Source organism: Equus quagga, chromosome 7 (genome assembly GCF_021613505.1).
Source record: "Equus quagga isolate Etosha38 chromosome 7, UCLA_HA_Equagga_1.0, whole genome shotgun sequence".
Taxonomy (NCBI): Eukaryota; Metazoa; Chordata; class Mammalia; order Perissodactyla; family Equidae; genus Equus; species Equus quagga.
In genome coordinates this window covers 108,955,344-108,970,545 of record NC_060273.1, presented here as the reverse complement: position 1 = coordinate 108,970,545, position 15,202 = coordinate 108,955,344, and the positions used below count along the sequence as shown (strand labels likewise).

Sequence of the window (15,202 nt, the reverse complement as noted above, 5' to 3'; positions counted from 1 at the left end):
TAAACCACCTTTGCCTGTCATTCTATCAAAATTTCCATGAGGCCGTATGATGTACTCTGTACCACAGGGCAGAAGGGCACACCAAGAAATTGAAGTTCCAGAAACCTTGTGAGCCTTTTGGCAAAGATGGTTGTAACTACTGACCTTTGCACACTAGGATTTTTGTACAAACACACACAGGTTTCTTGGGACAAGAGTGTCTCAGGGGTCAACCTCATTTTCAAGTCAGTAGTTATTAAGATCCCCGCAGCAGCTTATATGACTTCATTGCATCAGTTTCTGCAACAGTACTTTAGGCCTGATATCTACCCAGTATGTGCCAATATCACAGAATAGTTGTCTAAGTTATTTTCATCAACAACCAAAGGATATACAGTGCATCCGTGTGCACTTACAGTTTCCTGGGAACTGTAGAAATGAACCTCGAAAGGACACAGTTCCATTTTCCAGTTTGTAATCTTGCAATTGTGCATATGATGTACCAATAATTTATTGAAAGAGATTCATAAACTAAAGATACAAGGAAGCAAATGCTTATTAAGCACCTTCTTGATGACAGCATTTACACTCAGCAGTTTTATGAAGGAGGCATTGTTATCACAGTTTCACAGATGAGGTTATTAAGGGCCTGATCATTTAAGTAACTTGCCCAAAGTTATACAGCTTGTTGTGTAGGAGAACTGGGATTGGAGCCCAGATTCGTTTGACTCCAGTGTGCATACCAATTCTGTCCCATACACCATGCTGCCTGTTGATTTTAATTTTGAAAAAATATGAAAGGAGGATATATTTTTTGTAGAATTATCGCTAAAGAGGGAATAAAGCATAGAACCAAAGAAAATCAATTTAAGGTGAAAAACCATTCAGTGGAAATTTCTAATCACAGTACCTGCTGCCAGCTTGATAGATTCAGTTATTGAAACATGAGCCCCACGTGCATTAACTCAACAAGTTCTTTGGGAGCATTTGTTGATCTGACTGGGTAGGGGTGGGAGGGGGCGGTCTTGGCATCTTTGAGTCAGTTGAATATTGTGAACTCTTCTTTCCCTGAAGAATCCGAGGCAGTTGTTGAAACCAAAATGGAGAACAAACCCGCCTCCTCAGAATTGCAGAAGATGCAAGAGAAACAGAAACTGATCAAAGAGCCAGGCTCGGGAGTGCCCGTTGTTCTCATTACAACCCTTCTGGTTATTCCGGTGGTTGTCCTGCTGGCCATTGCCATATTTATTCGGTGGAAAAAATCAAGGGCCTTTGGAGGCAAGTAAAATGAGCCCCTTGAACTTGGAACCTACCTTTGAAAGAGTGTTTGACCTTATCCTCAAACTTCGGTTGTGATTTTTATCAGTGTTCTTCTTAAGTGCTCTCTACCTTTTTTGACGTTATTGTCTATGTTCCAAATACTGTCTGTAGTTAGTATCACAGTAGAAAATATATCCGAAGCCTTAGAAATTTGGATAGTTAGGTTAAAATATAACCTTTAATATTGCCTTTTAGCAATTGACTTAAGCCTAATTAATGTCTCCATATGAAACTATGTAGATAAGTAGAGTCAGTAGAAATTAGCTGAAGGGTCAGGAAGGCAGAGACCCCTGCTATTAGAAACAAGCCCAGTCCTCAACATACCTGCCTCAGTTATTGGGAGTTGTAATTTCCCCCCTCGTCCTGGCTCTAGCTCTTAGCTACATGACCTTGGGCAAGTTACTTAATCTCTCTAAGCCACAGTTTCCTCTATACAGTGGAGATAAAATACTCACAAGGTCACGTGAGGATTAAGTAAAATAATGTACATAAAGTATTTATCACTGTACCTGGCACCTAGTAAGTGCTCAATTAATACCACCAATGATTGTGAGGAATAATCATTGGTAATAAAGTAATAAAAGTCATAAGAAGACATAAAAGATACTTGTCTTAAACCTTAGCTTTCTCAGGAAACCAACTATTCTATAACAAACTATTTGGTAGTTTTTAAATAGTCGTAATTTTGGCTTTTGGCCTTCCCTAACCAAAGAAGGCAGGGTCCAATACTGGAGTCGATATTTTAGTAAATCATTATTATAGTATAGAACCCAGGAGCTGAGTTCCCTTCAGGGCATCCAAATAAATAAACAAATAATCCAACCCATGATTCTCACATCTCAGGAGCTGTCCCTTGGCTGGGTCCCCAGGTCCTAAGGCAAGAGTCTACAGCTGCGTCTGGGATGGAATCCATAGACCAAGGTGGGAGGTAGCATTTGATCAAGAAACAGCATCTGATCCTCTTTCAGGCCAAGGCGGCCATGGCGGGGATTCAGTGCCCACGGCAAAGCCATGACACAGAAACAAAAACCAGACGATTCAATTTAATACGTTGTGAAAGGGAATTTTTCTAGGACTTTCTTTTGTTTTTCATCTGCAGTCAATAAAGCTCTGCAAAAATACAGTTAACTCTTCCCAAAAAAGACTTCTATTGAGACCCTGTTATGGGTATGGAACTGTGGTAAGCAGGAGCAAAGATAAATGTAGTCATTATCTTCATGGAGTTAGATGGAAGCTTCAAAGGAGCAAGAATCTTGTATGTTTACTTGTTTACTGAGGTATCCTCAGCACAAATAACAGTTCCTGGCACTAGGGCTTCAATAAATAGTTGTTAGAAGAATGAATAATTAAGAAGAGCTCACAGAATAGATGACACATGAAAGTAGTAATTGAGGGTGGTAAGAGCAGTAATAAACACACAGAATATCAGGAACACGTGGCGCCTGGGGGCAGGTAGCAGGAATGTTGGTAATCAACTCACACTGGAAGGAGGAGTGGCTGGGGAGTCGAGGAGTGGCTGGGAAGTCTCTCCTGTTTGCTGTTAAGCACGTGTGACATGGCACTGTTACAGAATTCTGAGTCTACAGGAATGTGATGGGCAGGCAGAGACCCGTGTCAAACCATATGAAATTATGAAACTATGAACAATATGAAATTATTCAATCATGTTTTATTTAGAAAAATTGCAGTTCCATATGGCTCAATCTCTGCATTTAATTCTAAAAGTAGATCAGCCTCTCATATTTTTTCAACATTTGTTCTTGATAGATCTTATCCAATCTTTGAGGGTTTTTAGTAACCCTCATAAAAGACCTTCCATTTATTCAGAACACCCTTAATACATGTCAGCTCCACATCAGACACTGTGCTAGGCACAGGGGATGCAAAACCAACTGAAGACTGTCCTGCATCCTTGTAGAACTTACAGTCTAATTTGTTGGCTTTCTAACAGTTTTTTCAGATTCTTCTTTCCTGCTTGCCTGTCTCTCCCCACGCACTCCTCTGCTTTCCCTCTGTCGTCCACCTGCTAGCTTTCTCCAGGATGCTGCCTTCACTCCTGGTTAGAGACTTTTAGGAGAACCATGAGCCTTGCTTCCCCTAAGGAATGTTGGAAGCCAGGGCAAAAAGTGCAGAGAGATATACAGCAAGGGAAGAAATGAAGTGAAGTCCATCAGGAGTTCTGCTTCCCTATAAGGAAAGAAAGTTGATCCTTCATGGGGATGGGCAGCCCCATGAGGAGCACTTGGGTCCCTCACGGGGTCAGGTCCTTTGCCTTCACTTAAGTCTTATATAACGGGGAGATAACGTACATGGATCGAAAGCTTTCTCAAGCAGGACACGCACTGTTCTTAATAGAAAGACTAAAGCCTAAGACAAATATTCCCAATATTTGTACTAAGCAAAGCTTCCAAATTTACAAATTATTGATAACTTAATTTTGTCCTAATAAAAATAACTAATATTTATTGAGCATTTACTCTGTATGCACCAGGCACGGTTCTAAGCACGTCACATACAGTAGCCCATCTAAACCTTACAGATAGATAGGGATTGTCAGTGATCCCTCTTGTCTCAGAGGAGAAAACTGAGGCTCAGAGAAGTAATTCATGGAGATTGGACAGCCTGTAAGAGACACAGGCAGGTGTCAAACCCAGCTCTGGCCCTTATAGACATCACAATAATATGTTGCCTCTTTTTCCTTAGAATTGCATACAGACAAGAGCCAGGCCTTGTTATCATTTATGAATTCCTGATTTTGTATTGAAAGTTGAGCCCATGGATTGAGGAGGGTGATTGGGACTCATTTTGAAATGTGCCGTCTTTTTCTAGCAGAGTCTGAACACAAAGTCGAGGCAAGTTCAGGAAGAGTACTGGGAAGACTTAGAGGTATGCCTGTGACCTTTTAGAATCGTTCACGTTTGGTTCAAAGTCAACAAGCTCATGTCTTTTAAAGAGCAAGGAGAGATTTCTTATTTTCTCTCTGAAAATTAAACTCCTTGTGTTCAGCATAGCATCCCCCAGTGTTTAAGTACAGAATGCAAACCATAAACTAAACCGAAGGCGTGGCTACGGCAGCAAATTTCCTAGTTTCATTTTGCCCATCTTGCCATTCTATATTATCTAATTCTCTTTGCCTGCCTTTTATCTGGCTTCATTTGTCTTCAGTAAATTTCCTGTCACTCCTGTCAGCATGTCAGTACTTGTCAGAGTGAAGATGACCTTTCCATAAAGTCATTGAAATGAAGAGCTGCTTATGGGATGCCAATTCCAGAGAGCCTGGACAAAGCAGGAGGTGAAAAGTGAATCTGAAATAATCCTGCAGAAACACATAATCCTGGGGAGCTTTGTTTTTTCCCAAGTCTATGGAGTAATATCTTTCCAACTCTGTAGGATAAGTCTCTCTGTATGTCAGTCTTTTTTTATTTTTTAACTAATATCTACCCTTTCCCATCCCCACCTTCCAACTTTGTTTACCATTTAAGAACTTACAAGGAAACTGAGAATCCTTTGTGCAAACTTTACCTCAATTCTATGTCATTGTTTGTTTTCTTCAGGAAAAGGAAGTGGAGGCTTAAACCTCGGAAATTTCTTTGCGAGCCGTAAAGGCTACAGTCGGAAAGGGTTTGACCGGCTCAGCACCGAGGGGAGTGACCAGGAGAAAGATGAGGATGACGGAAGTGAATCAGAAGAAGAATATTCAGCACCTCTGCCCGCACCTGCACCTTCCTCCTCCTGAAAACTGGGCTTTGATTTAGTTGATGAGATTTACCAAGAATGCCAGGTTCCTTTCCCTTTAGCACGATTAGAGTTTTGTGTATTTAATTGTAAACTGTACTAGTCTGTGTGGGACTGTACACATTTTATTTACTTCGTTTTGGTTTAGTTGGCTTCTGTTTCTGGTTGAGGAGTTTCCTAAAAGTTCATAACAGTGCCATTGTCTTTATCTGAACATAGAATAGAGAAACAGTCCTCTTCTTCCATCACGTTACTAATTTAATGATGGAAGCTTTGCTCATTTACATTTTGAGACTTTTCTGTAGGTGTAAATAGCCCCAGTCTCTGCTTGGACACAGTCTTTTCCCAATAGCACTTCCATTGCCAGTGTCTTTCTTTGGTGCCTTTCCTGTTCAGCATTCTCAGCCTGTGGCAGTAAAGAGAAACTTTGTGCTACACGACGACGAAGCTGCTAAATCTTCTTCTATTTTTTTAAAATCACTAACATTATATTGCAACAAGGGAAAGAAAAAAGTCTCTATTTAAATTCTTTTTTTTAAATTTTCTTCTTTAGTTGGTGTGTTTTTGGGATGTCTTATTTTTAGATGGTTACACTGTTAGAACACTATTTTCAGAATCTGAATGTAATTTGTGTAATAAAGTGTTTTCAGAGCATTAGCTGTCAGAGTGTATTTTGCCAATTTTTGCATATGTCCAGGGTTTTGTATACTTTTGTAATAATTACATAAACCACAGATTGAGTGAAACCTACTCAATGTCTTCAACCAAAAGAAATGTGTTGTATTGTATTAAAATCAAGAAGATATTTTGTTATGTAGCTGATACAAATTAAAAACCAGCCTAAGAGCTTACATACATGTGTAAAATCAGGCTCTCTGATGATTCAACGAGAGTGTTTGCCTGTATATCAATCAGAAGGTAAATACTTGAATAAAAGGTGATCATAGCTGAGAGGAAACCTGTGTCTCAAATTACATATGCAAATAAATTCATCAGTGTAGGTTACTACTCATAGTTTTCTTTTTAAAGAATAATTTCAGCTAAATTCCTGTGTATTCATAGAAATATTCATCTCTTATAGTGACTACAAATTTACTTTTAAAACACCTTTTTCATAATCCATCAATGCAATTTAGTAAGAACCTGATAACTTTCCTTTTTGTAATAATCAGACTCTAGAGCCCTTTCTTCAAAATGCCTACTTACAGTGCAGGCATCTTAGTAGTTGAGATATTAGAGATGTAATTGACCAATCATGAAAACAATGCAGGCTACTTTGCAAAAATATAATGTCTTCCAGCTATGTCATTTAAAAAACGTAACCCAGATTTTTTTCCCCTCATAATTGATAGCAAAGAGAATCTGATTGAAAGATTTATCACTTCTCATATGTTCACCTCACCTTCTTATTTGAGCATCCTCCCCAGGTACAAACTTGATCTTTTTTTGATTCCTGTGATCTTCCCTCTCAAATGAAGATACATTTTTCCTCCCTCTGACTACTCTTTTCTGCTTCTTTCACTGTATCAGTGGTAAATATGTAAATGTAGAATCACAACATCATTATTCTGATGTAGGTGTGCCTGCTCACTGCATCTGACATATTTTTATTTTAACGTCAGAATTAGTGCAAGACACTTATTTTCCAGGTTGGCTTTGATGCTGTTCAAGTTTTCTTACATTGAGTAAATTAGTTAACTTGCACTAAAGCCATCTTTTTTGGTGCAATATTTGATCATCATCTCCATTAGCTACATTTTTTAATGTTTTGTACACCTAATCTTATTCCTAAACAATTTTACAATGGCTCAATGGATGCAAAAAAAATAGGTCAAAATGATAAATTATAAGGAGGTGAGAAAGAAAAAAGTACAACAAGGATAAAAATGGAAAAATTAATATAGGAATAATTCCTATGACACCTGCTCATGGAGAGAAAATTTGGCTCCAAACTTTCTAGTGGCTCATTAAATAAAACCTAATTCGTTACATAATTCATGAATCCATTAAAGTTTAGAATTCCTAATAGTAAGACGAGAAAAATTTGCTCCCTTGTATCTTCTGAAAGATAGCATCAAGTTGTGTAATTAAAATCTTCAACAATATCCATAGAGAGACAAATGCATTTTGGCAAGTCTCTTACATACGTTCCTTAATATAGCATGTGGCACGATATGCCTAATATTAGCAAATAGCATTATAATAAGGAAATTCAGAAAAAGAAAGTGTGCTGGGGTGTTACAATCCTGTCGTAGTACACCCCCCCCCCCCCTTATTCTACCAACCTGGCTTAATTAAAGATGGTAGACAGGAAATGAATGAACTGCACTGACTTCAGGCAATCTCTCTATGGATTATTGTTCTTAGCTGAACATCGTTTATTGAGTCAGTCAGAGATTGCACTGTCTGGGAAGTGCCTAAAGGAGTGGATCCCATTCCTGGCTTCACAGTAGAAGCACAGTAGAATGTAAGAAAAATTGGGCACTACCTCCAGAGATCCTGACTTAGTCGGCTTACAGTAACATATTGATATAGGTCATGTTTTAAATTTCTCAGAGTAATTCTAACGCGCAGGCAGAGTTGAAAATCCTGTCTTTGAGAATGGCTGTTCTACTTTGCCTGTTACTACAAATGTATAGCTAGATTTTCACATAAATTATAGTTTGCAGATTCTTAGAGAGGGAAAATAGGTCTGAAATGTTTTGATATGACCATTGGTACTAAGATCTGAGTGCCTTAATTGTTCAATGTTTTAAATTGATAATTAAAATAGGCATAATTAACTTAGTAAAAAGGCAAAGGTAAACAGCTGTGCTCTGATTTTTTTTTGCATTAAATTATCTAGAGAATATTATTTGGGAGAGTTAAAAGAATAGCTTTATCATTCACTGAGTTGGCCCTGAATTATCATATGCATAAAATCTTCTAAGCTTTCTTCCTTAGTTTATTAAATCAGCATATTCTTCGTCAGAACTTCCCATTCATCTTTAAACTCTCACTCAGATGTTATATAATTGAATATTTAAGAAGCTGAATGACAAGGGAAGCCATAGTCTTAGTATTAGGGCTTATTCTCCAGACCGTCACCTACCTAGTAGCTCAAAATTGATGTAAGTCAAAGTGGATGTAGCTGATAGCATTACTTCTCAGGCTTCAGTGAGTATAAGAATTAACTAGGGGTATTTGTTTTAAGAAAACTGTCCCATTCCTAGAGTTTCTGATTCACTACACTGGGTCGGGCCCAGAGATCTACATTTCTAAGAAGCACCCCTGGTGATTTGGATCCAGGTATTGCATGGGCCATCTCCAAAAACACAGTCCTACAGAGAATAGCTGAGCCTTAAAACAAATTATTAGGCACACAAGACCATTTTCTCAAAAATGTGGTCGCTGTAGAGTAATGGTTAGGCCCAGAAGTCATTAATCCCAGGTCATCAAACCCAGATCACAAAAAACTCAGATGCAAGTTACCTTCAGGGCCAGAACTTACCTACCAGCAGCTTCTCCCATTAGTCCTCTAACAGTGAGTATCCCACCAGGGGAAATAACTTAGATGCATAGAAAGGCTACTAGGGGCCTCCCTATAATCTTCTTTAAAAAAGCATCAAAGACAAAATGCAAGTGATGTCTTCCGCAGATCATCGTGATAGACATTTTTTTAATCACATCTAAAGGCAAGAATCAACCAAAGCTATCTGGTATGTTTTTCTAGCATCATGATTTAATTAAGGGAGCATATTCATTCTAGAGAATATATTGATGATAATAAATGTACTCCCCCTTGTAGCCTTAAAATTTTTGAAACACCAAAGCACAAAGATGTCAATCATATGTGCAAACTACAGGAACGAAACAAGGACAGGTATTTTCTGTGCTCTAAAATTGAGTACACACCGTACCATCGTAGAGAAGGGGTTTACCAATGAAGACTTCATAATAAAGTGCTCAAGTTAAGATGTACCAAGATAGAATAGGAAATAGACAAGAGTTTATAAAAACAAATTTGACAATAGAAGACAGGACTCTCCATTTTTGAGCAAAAATGCATTTCATCATATGTACTCTCCTAAAATGAATAAACCAGGCACTTGAGAATGCTCTGTTTATTTCCTCTACTATACCATATCATTCTCTATGTCATTAAGAAAATACTTTGTCCAGGAACTGAGGGATAAGCATGCATGTGGATGAAATGACACAATTATACTAGTTCTTACAACTCACTGCTAAATAAGGAGACAGTGTTATTCAATAGTATGACCCAGTCGTCACCAAAATTGAGTTTGGAAAGAACACTGGGTTAAGATCAAAAAGAGCAGAAATTTCAAGTTCTAGATTTGAATTTTTTTTTTTTTTTTTTTGGTGAGGAAGATTGACCCTGAGCTAACATCTGTTGCCAATCTTCCTCTTTTTACTTGAGGAAGATTGTCACTGAGCTAACATCTGTGCCAATCTCCCTCTTTTTTTTTTACGTGGGAAGCCACTACAGCATGGCTTGACGAGTGATGGTCCGTGCCCAGGATCAGAACCTGTGAACTCCAGGTTGCCAAAGCAAAGTGCACAAACTAACCACTACGCCACTGGGCCAGCCCCTAGATTTGATTATTTTATATACCATTGTATTAGTCAGACTTCTTTAGTCATAAATTATGACTCAATTCAAGAAGGTTTAAGAACAATTCTTACTTATTAGGAATTGATGATATAATAAATAATCATGAAAATAATAAGAATTAATAATTTATCAAGAAAAAGTTATTATTTATTGATTCACATAACTGAAAAACCCAGGCATGGCTACATCCAGAGATTCAAATGATGCTATCAGGATTCTGCTTCCCTCCGTCCGTCAGTCTGGCTTTCTTCTATATAGGATTCACTTTCATGCAGACTTTCCACATATGTGGTAACAAAGGTGGCAACCAGCAGGTGTAGGTTTAAATCCTACCGGCATTAACTCTGAGATAGCTAGCTTCTCTTTCTAAAGTGTTCCACTATGTTGACTAACTGGCCTGATATTCACATGGACTAACCTCAGTCACTCTGGGCAGGGAAAGTGTGATGCATGGAACCAGGGCAGAGTCACTTCCCACAGCAACCACACTAATGATTTCTAAAGAATTCATTCCCCGGGGGCCGGCCCGGTGGTGCAGCGGTTAAGTTCTCACGTTCCACTTCTCGGCGGCCTGGGATTCGAAGGTTCAGATCCCGGGTGCAGACATGGCACCGCTTGGCACGCCATGCTGTGGTAGGCGTCCCATATATAAAATAGAGGAAGATGGGCAAGGATGTTAGCTCAGGGCCAGGCTTCCTCAGCAAAAAGAGGAGAATTGGCAGTAGTTAGCTCAGGGCTAATCTTCCTCAAAAAAAAAATTCATTTCCCCAAGAAAACTTCAGATACCATTGCCAGTTGAATAAGGGTAGATTCTAGGAATAAAAAATAGATGTTCACTACTGCTATGTTACAGCCACTTAACCATAGTATTTCTCAGATAAAGGGGTTTGCTGAAATAGCTATTTGTGTGGTGTTTATTACATTAAAGAGGGACATTGAATGATTGTCATACCTATGTGTAAATCAAGATAGCCTCAAATTCCCACAAACAATACTGAATACAAAAAGAAATGTTCAACTTTGACTTATCACAATAATAGTGACAATAAAAAATATACAAAGGACCAAGAGCAGAGATTTGAGGCCTAAAAGTTGTATTTATACTGTGATTTCCACTCAACCAAGGCTGACGTAAACAGGAAGCTTCCAATCAATAAAAGAGGTAGTTGCCTTAGTTGTAAAAAGATAAACCTTTGGTTCCATCTATCCAGTTCATTTCAAAATAAACACACAAGCAAATTATTATTCTTTTGTCTCCACTTTTTCCTTTGAAAATTTCAAAGCTGTAGAAATATTGAAGACTATTACAGTGAACACCACATACCCTTCACTTAGATTCACCAGAGATGAGAATCTTCCTCTATTTGCTTTCTCTTTCTCACGTGTGCACACACATATGCACACCCACACTCCCTCTAATCTACTTACTTTTGCTGAACCATTTGAAAATAAGTTGAGGACATCATAACCTTTACACTAAACACTTCAACACGTATCACCTAAGAACTAGGCATTCCCCTACATAACCACAAAACCATTATTTGACTCAAGAATTTAACATTGGTTCCTTAATATCAACCAATATGTAGTCCACATTCAAACCTCCAATGACACCACATGCCCTTTGGAGTTTTCTATTTTTGATCCACCATCCAATTAAGATTCACACAATGTATTTATCACATCTCTTTTGTCTCCTTTAATCTAAAGTAATTCCCCTGACATTTTTTTCTTCAAAAACATTTTTTTAAGAGTCCAAGCCAATTGTCTTGTACAAGGTCTCACAGTGTGGCTTCATCTGTTTCCTCATGATTGATTCATGACTGTGATGTTGCCTACCTCCCACTCGCTCATATTAGAAGGCACGTGATGTCAATTTGCCCCATTATTGGAGATGCTAAAGTTGATCACTTAAGTAAGATGGTGTCCAACAAATCTCTCCACTACGTGTGTTTCATTTCCACTTTGTCTTTAGAAGTATTTCTGAGAGAGAACACTTTAAGACCATGTGAATAGCCTGTTCCCTAACAATGTTTTGCCCAATGGTTTTGGTGTCCATTGATGATCTTTTCCTGAGTCCATAATTTTGGGGGAGTTCTTAAATGATGATTTTCTAATTCTATCATTTTGTCTTCATATATTAGCTGGCATTCTTCTGAAAATGACTGGGAGTCTTACTGACTCTTACCCCAAGAAATATTGGCAGCATCTACTCAAGAGCATAAAAGAATTCCCTCATTTTATTTATAACCAATATGACATGCTCCCCAAACTTATAGTACAAATATGGTCAAATACCTTTTATCATGCTACTTAATTGCTCAAGTCTTACCTTTCTTATTGACAGAAAGCCAGCTATCAGCCTTTTGATGATAGGCTTCTCCCTCCTTTCCTTCTCTGGAGTGGTCAGAAAAATCCTAATCCAAAAGGGGAATATGGGGCATGGAATCAGCAGGTTTGCAGACACAGCGGGAGCATATTCAAGTCTGATTCATCCGTGCTGTGATTCCTTCTTGCTGCCTCATGATGTTGCTGTTGAAGATTGTTCTCCATTCCAGTCCTAAGAGAGTTGTTGCTTGGCCTCTGAGGGCCAAAGTTTTTAGCGCTGGACACTTGTAGTTATACACACAGCCACATTCTCAGGTGCTGATAGGCCCAGGAGTCCTGGGTCAGGGCTGATCCTTATTTCTATGCCTCATAGATGCAGAACCATCACCTACCCGCCTTCCCTCCCTATAATCTACACTAGAGGTCCGTTTTTCCTCTTAAACCCTCAAAACTCACAGAGTTCCTTTAGCCCATCTTCTTCTTCTTTTGTTGAGGGTAGTAAGAATACTTAACAGGAGATCTACCCTCTAAACAAAATTTTAAGTGTAGAATACAGTTTTGTTATCTATAGGCACAATGTTGTAAAGCAGATCTCTAGAACTTATTCATCTTGCATAACTAAAGCTACATATCTGTTGAACAGCAACTCCCCACTTCTCCCTCCCTTCAGCTTCTGGAAACCACCATTCTACACTCTGCTTCTATGAGTTTGACAATTTTAGATATCTCTTTAAGTGGAAACATAAAATTTGTCCTTCCGTGACTGGCTTATTTCACTTATCATAATTTCCTCTGGTTCATCCATGTTGTCACATATGGCAAGATTTCCTTCTTTTTAAAGGCTGAATAGTATTGTATTGTATGTTTATCCCACATTTTTCTTGTCCCTTCATCAGTCAATGGACATTTAGTTTGTTTCCGCATCTCGGCTACTGTGAGTAATCCATCAGCCCTTCTTTACCAGAGACTGGGGCTGGCTGTTGGCCCTCAATCTCTTTCTAAGAGAGACTCCTTGCTGAGTGTTAAGTGTCCCAACCTGACCTAGCCAGGGAAGCTTCCTTCCATGATTCAAAGGTGATTTTTGACACCTGTTTGTTATTTAGTAAGCACTTCTGAATGTCTAACAAGCAAAAAAACTCAAGTTCTGGTGACAGAGTTTTGAAGGGCAATAGCCCAGCTGTCCTAGGATTTACATTCGAGTGGTGTGTATATTTTTTCTCTTATTGAAGAAGAGAAAAACAGAAATGTAATCCCTGGCTGGGTACTCTGTTACACATATTAATTTTTTTTTTAAAAAAAGAGGCCAAAAGAAAGGAATTGATCACTCTAATTATACTAATCCCAATACCTCTTTAGGTTGACTCAGCTTCTGGCACTTTAATTTTTCAGTTTATTTTCTCTTACACTATTATATTTCCCAGAAGTCACAGAATTCACAGAAATCTTTAAGCATTACAAATCTCTAAGACCTTGTTCTGAGCCTTGGTTGGCCACCATTAGAAGGGAAGTGTTCCTTTCTTAAAAATGCAACCACAATTCTCACATCTGTAATAAACTATGTACTCAGATAATCCAATTAAAAAATAAATGTATGGAAAGGCAAAGGATTCATTCAACAGTACTGATTGAGCTTCATTACGTGCCAAATACGAAGATAAAAAAAGCACAGTCTTGCCCTTGAGGGACTGTAATCTAGCAAGGGAGCTAAAATAAGCCTATAAATGATTGAAGTATAAAGTATAAGAGAAGTACATGCAAAATGCTATCAAACCGCTGATAGATAGAAGAGCACTGAGTTTTCATAAGGCAGGTGATGCTGAGAAAGGGAGAGGCAGGCTAAGGGACGATGCTGGTCATATTAGGGGTTAACAGCAGGGCTAGAGCTCAGAGCAGGTTAGGGGAGCAGTGGTAGGTGGGCTGGAAAGGCAGGTTGGTGCAACAAGAAGGGTTTCAAAACCAAAGGAGGAATTTGAACTTAACTGCATTTAATATACTTGATTTTATCATATATGTTGGTTTAACTGAGACCTGTTAGTAAAAGTTAAAAAAAAATTACTTTCTCTATTGAACAGGACAAAGAAAAGAACAACTTATACTTGTAACAAAATCTCAAGGTAGTCCAAATTCTTAGGAAATGGGGTGTTGTTCTTTATTTACATCGGACAAATGTCATTTATCAGATATTTGATTTGCAAATATTTTATCCCAGTATATGGGTTATCTTATCATTCTCTCAACTTTGTTTTTCAAAGAAAAGTTTTTAATTGTGATGAATTCCAATTTGTTATAGTTCCCAACAGTCATAAAATTCAGAGAAATCTTTAAGAATTTCACTAAGGCACTGGATTTTCTGTTTCAACTCAGAAAAGAAGGTGAACACCAAGAAGACTTCTATCCCAGAGGCCTGCTTACTTCTCCAGCCTCATCTCACTCCTACCCCACCCCTACTTCACCAACTCTCCCCACTGTCTTCACGCCAAAAGGAAGCCATATTCAACTTCTTTCTCAAATGGCCATGCCCTTACTGCCCTTTCAGCTTCTAGACATTTTTCCAACTGACTAGACAGACTTCCCCTATCAAAACTCTTATCTCATTAGGTTATAAACGCATAAAATAAGAGAGAAATTTATTGGCTCCTTGGCTCATAAAAATCCTAGGGTAAGAGGCTGTAGGGACACAAAGGATAACATCAAGACTTTCTCTCTCTCCCAGCTGTTTTCCTTTGTGTTGGTTCATTCTCTAGAATGTTCTTTCTTCATGATATGAAAGATGATGTAGTAGGAGGCTGAAAATTTGAGAGAGACTCCCCTAGTCTCCCCATATTTATATGGTTGAGCAACATACGAACATTAGGTTTTTTGTTTGTTTTTCAAAAATGAAAATGGATTTACAAAGATTCATCCACCAGTCTTCCTTGTAGTCCCGTCTTTCAGGAATGAGGAACATTTTCCTTGAAATTTCTAAGAAAATTCTCCCTAACATGCATCACGTGATCATTTCTGAGCTAATCCTTAACAAACAGAAGGGGAGAATTTTTAGACCGCTCAGGCCTGTGCATGAAGCTTGAGTGGAATCAACTTGCCCGAAGTCCCATTGCTCCACAAGAGAAGTGCTAGATACCTAAGCAAAACTTGGGTGGGAAGGAAAGATAGAAGAAAATGGTTGCTGAGTAGGCAACCAACAATCCTCTATCATCTGGGTACAGTCCATGTTTAGGGAATAAA

The 15,202-nt window shown here is 38.4% G+C and overlaps 1 protein-coding gene across 13 annotated transcripts in view; it reads left to right on the top strand.

Moving 5' to 3' along the window:
* PAM (peptidylglycine alpha-amidating monooxygenase) overlaps positions 1 to 5,992 on the top strand; it is a 147,858-nt gene extending 141,866 nt beyond the window's left edge. For 2 of the 13 annotated variants that reach the window (XM_046665903.1, XM_046665897.1), the window contains 3 exons: positions 1,054 to 1,257; positions 4,132 to 4,185; positions 4,854 to 5,992. In XM_046665903.1, the coding sequence (XP_046521859.1) occupies positions 1,054 to 1,257; positions 4,132 to 4,185; positions 4,854 to 5,035 (440 nt within the window). In that variant the 3' untranslated portion in view covers positions 5,036 to 5,992. Of the gene's footprint in view, positions 1 to 1,053; positions 1,258 to 4,128; positions 4,186 to 4,853 lie in introns of those variants that run through there. The other 11 variants (XM_046665902.1, XM_046665896.1, XM_046665907.1 and 8 more) reach the window with 6 other exon arrangements.
* The last annotated feature ends 9,210 nt before the right edge of the window (positions 5,993 to 15,202 follow it).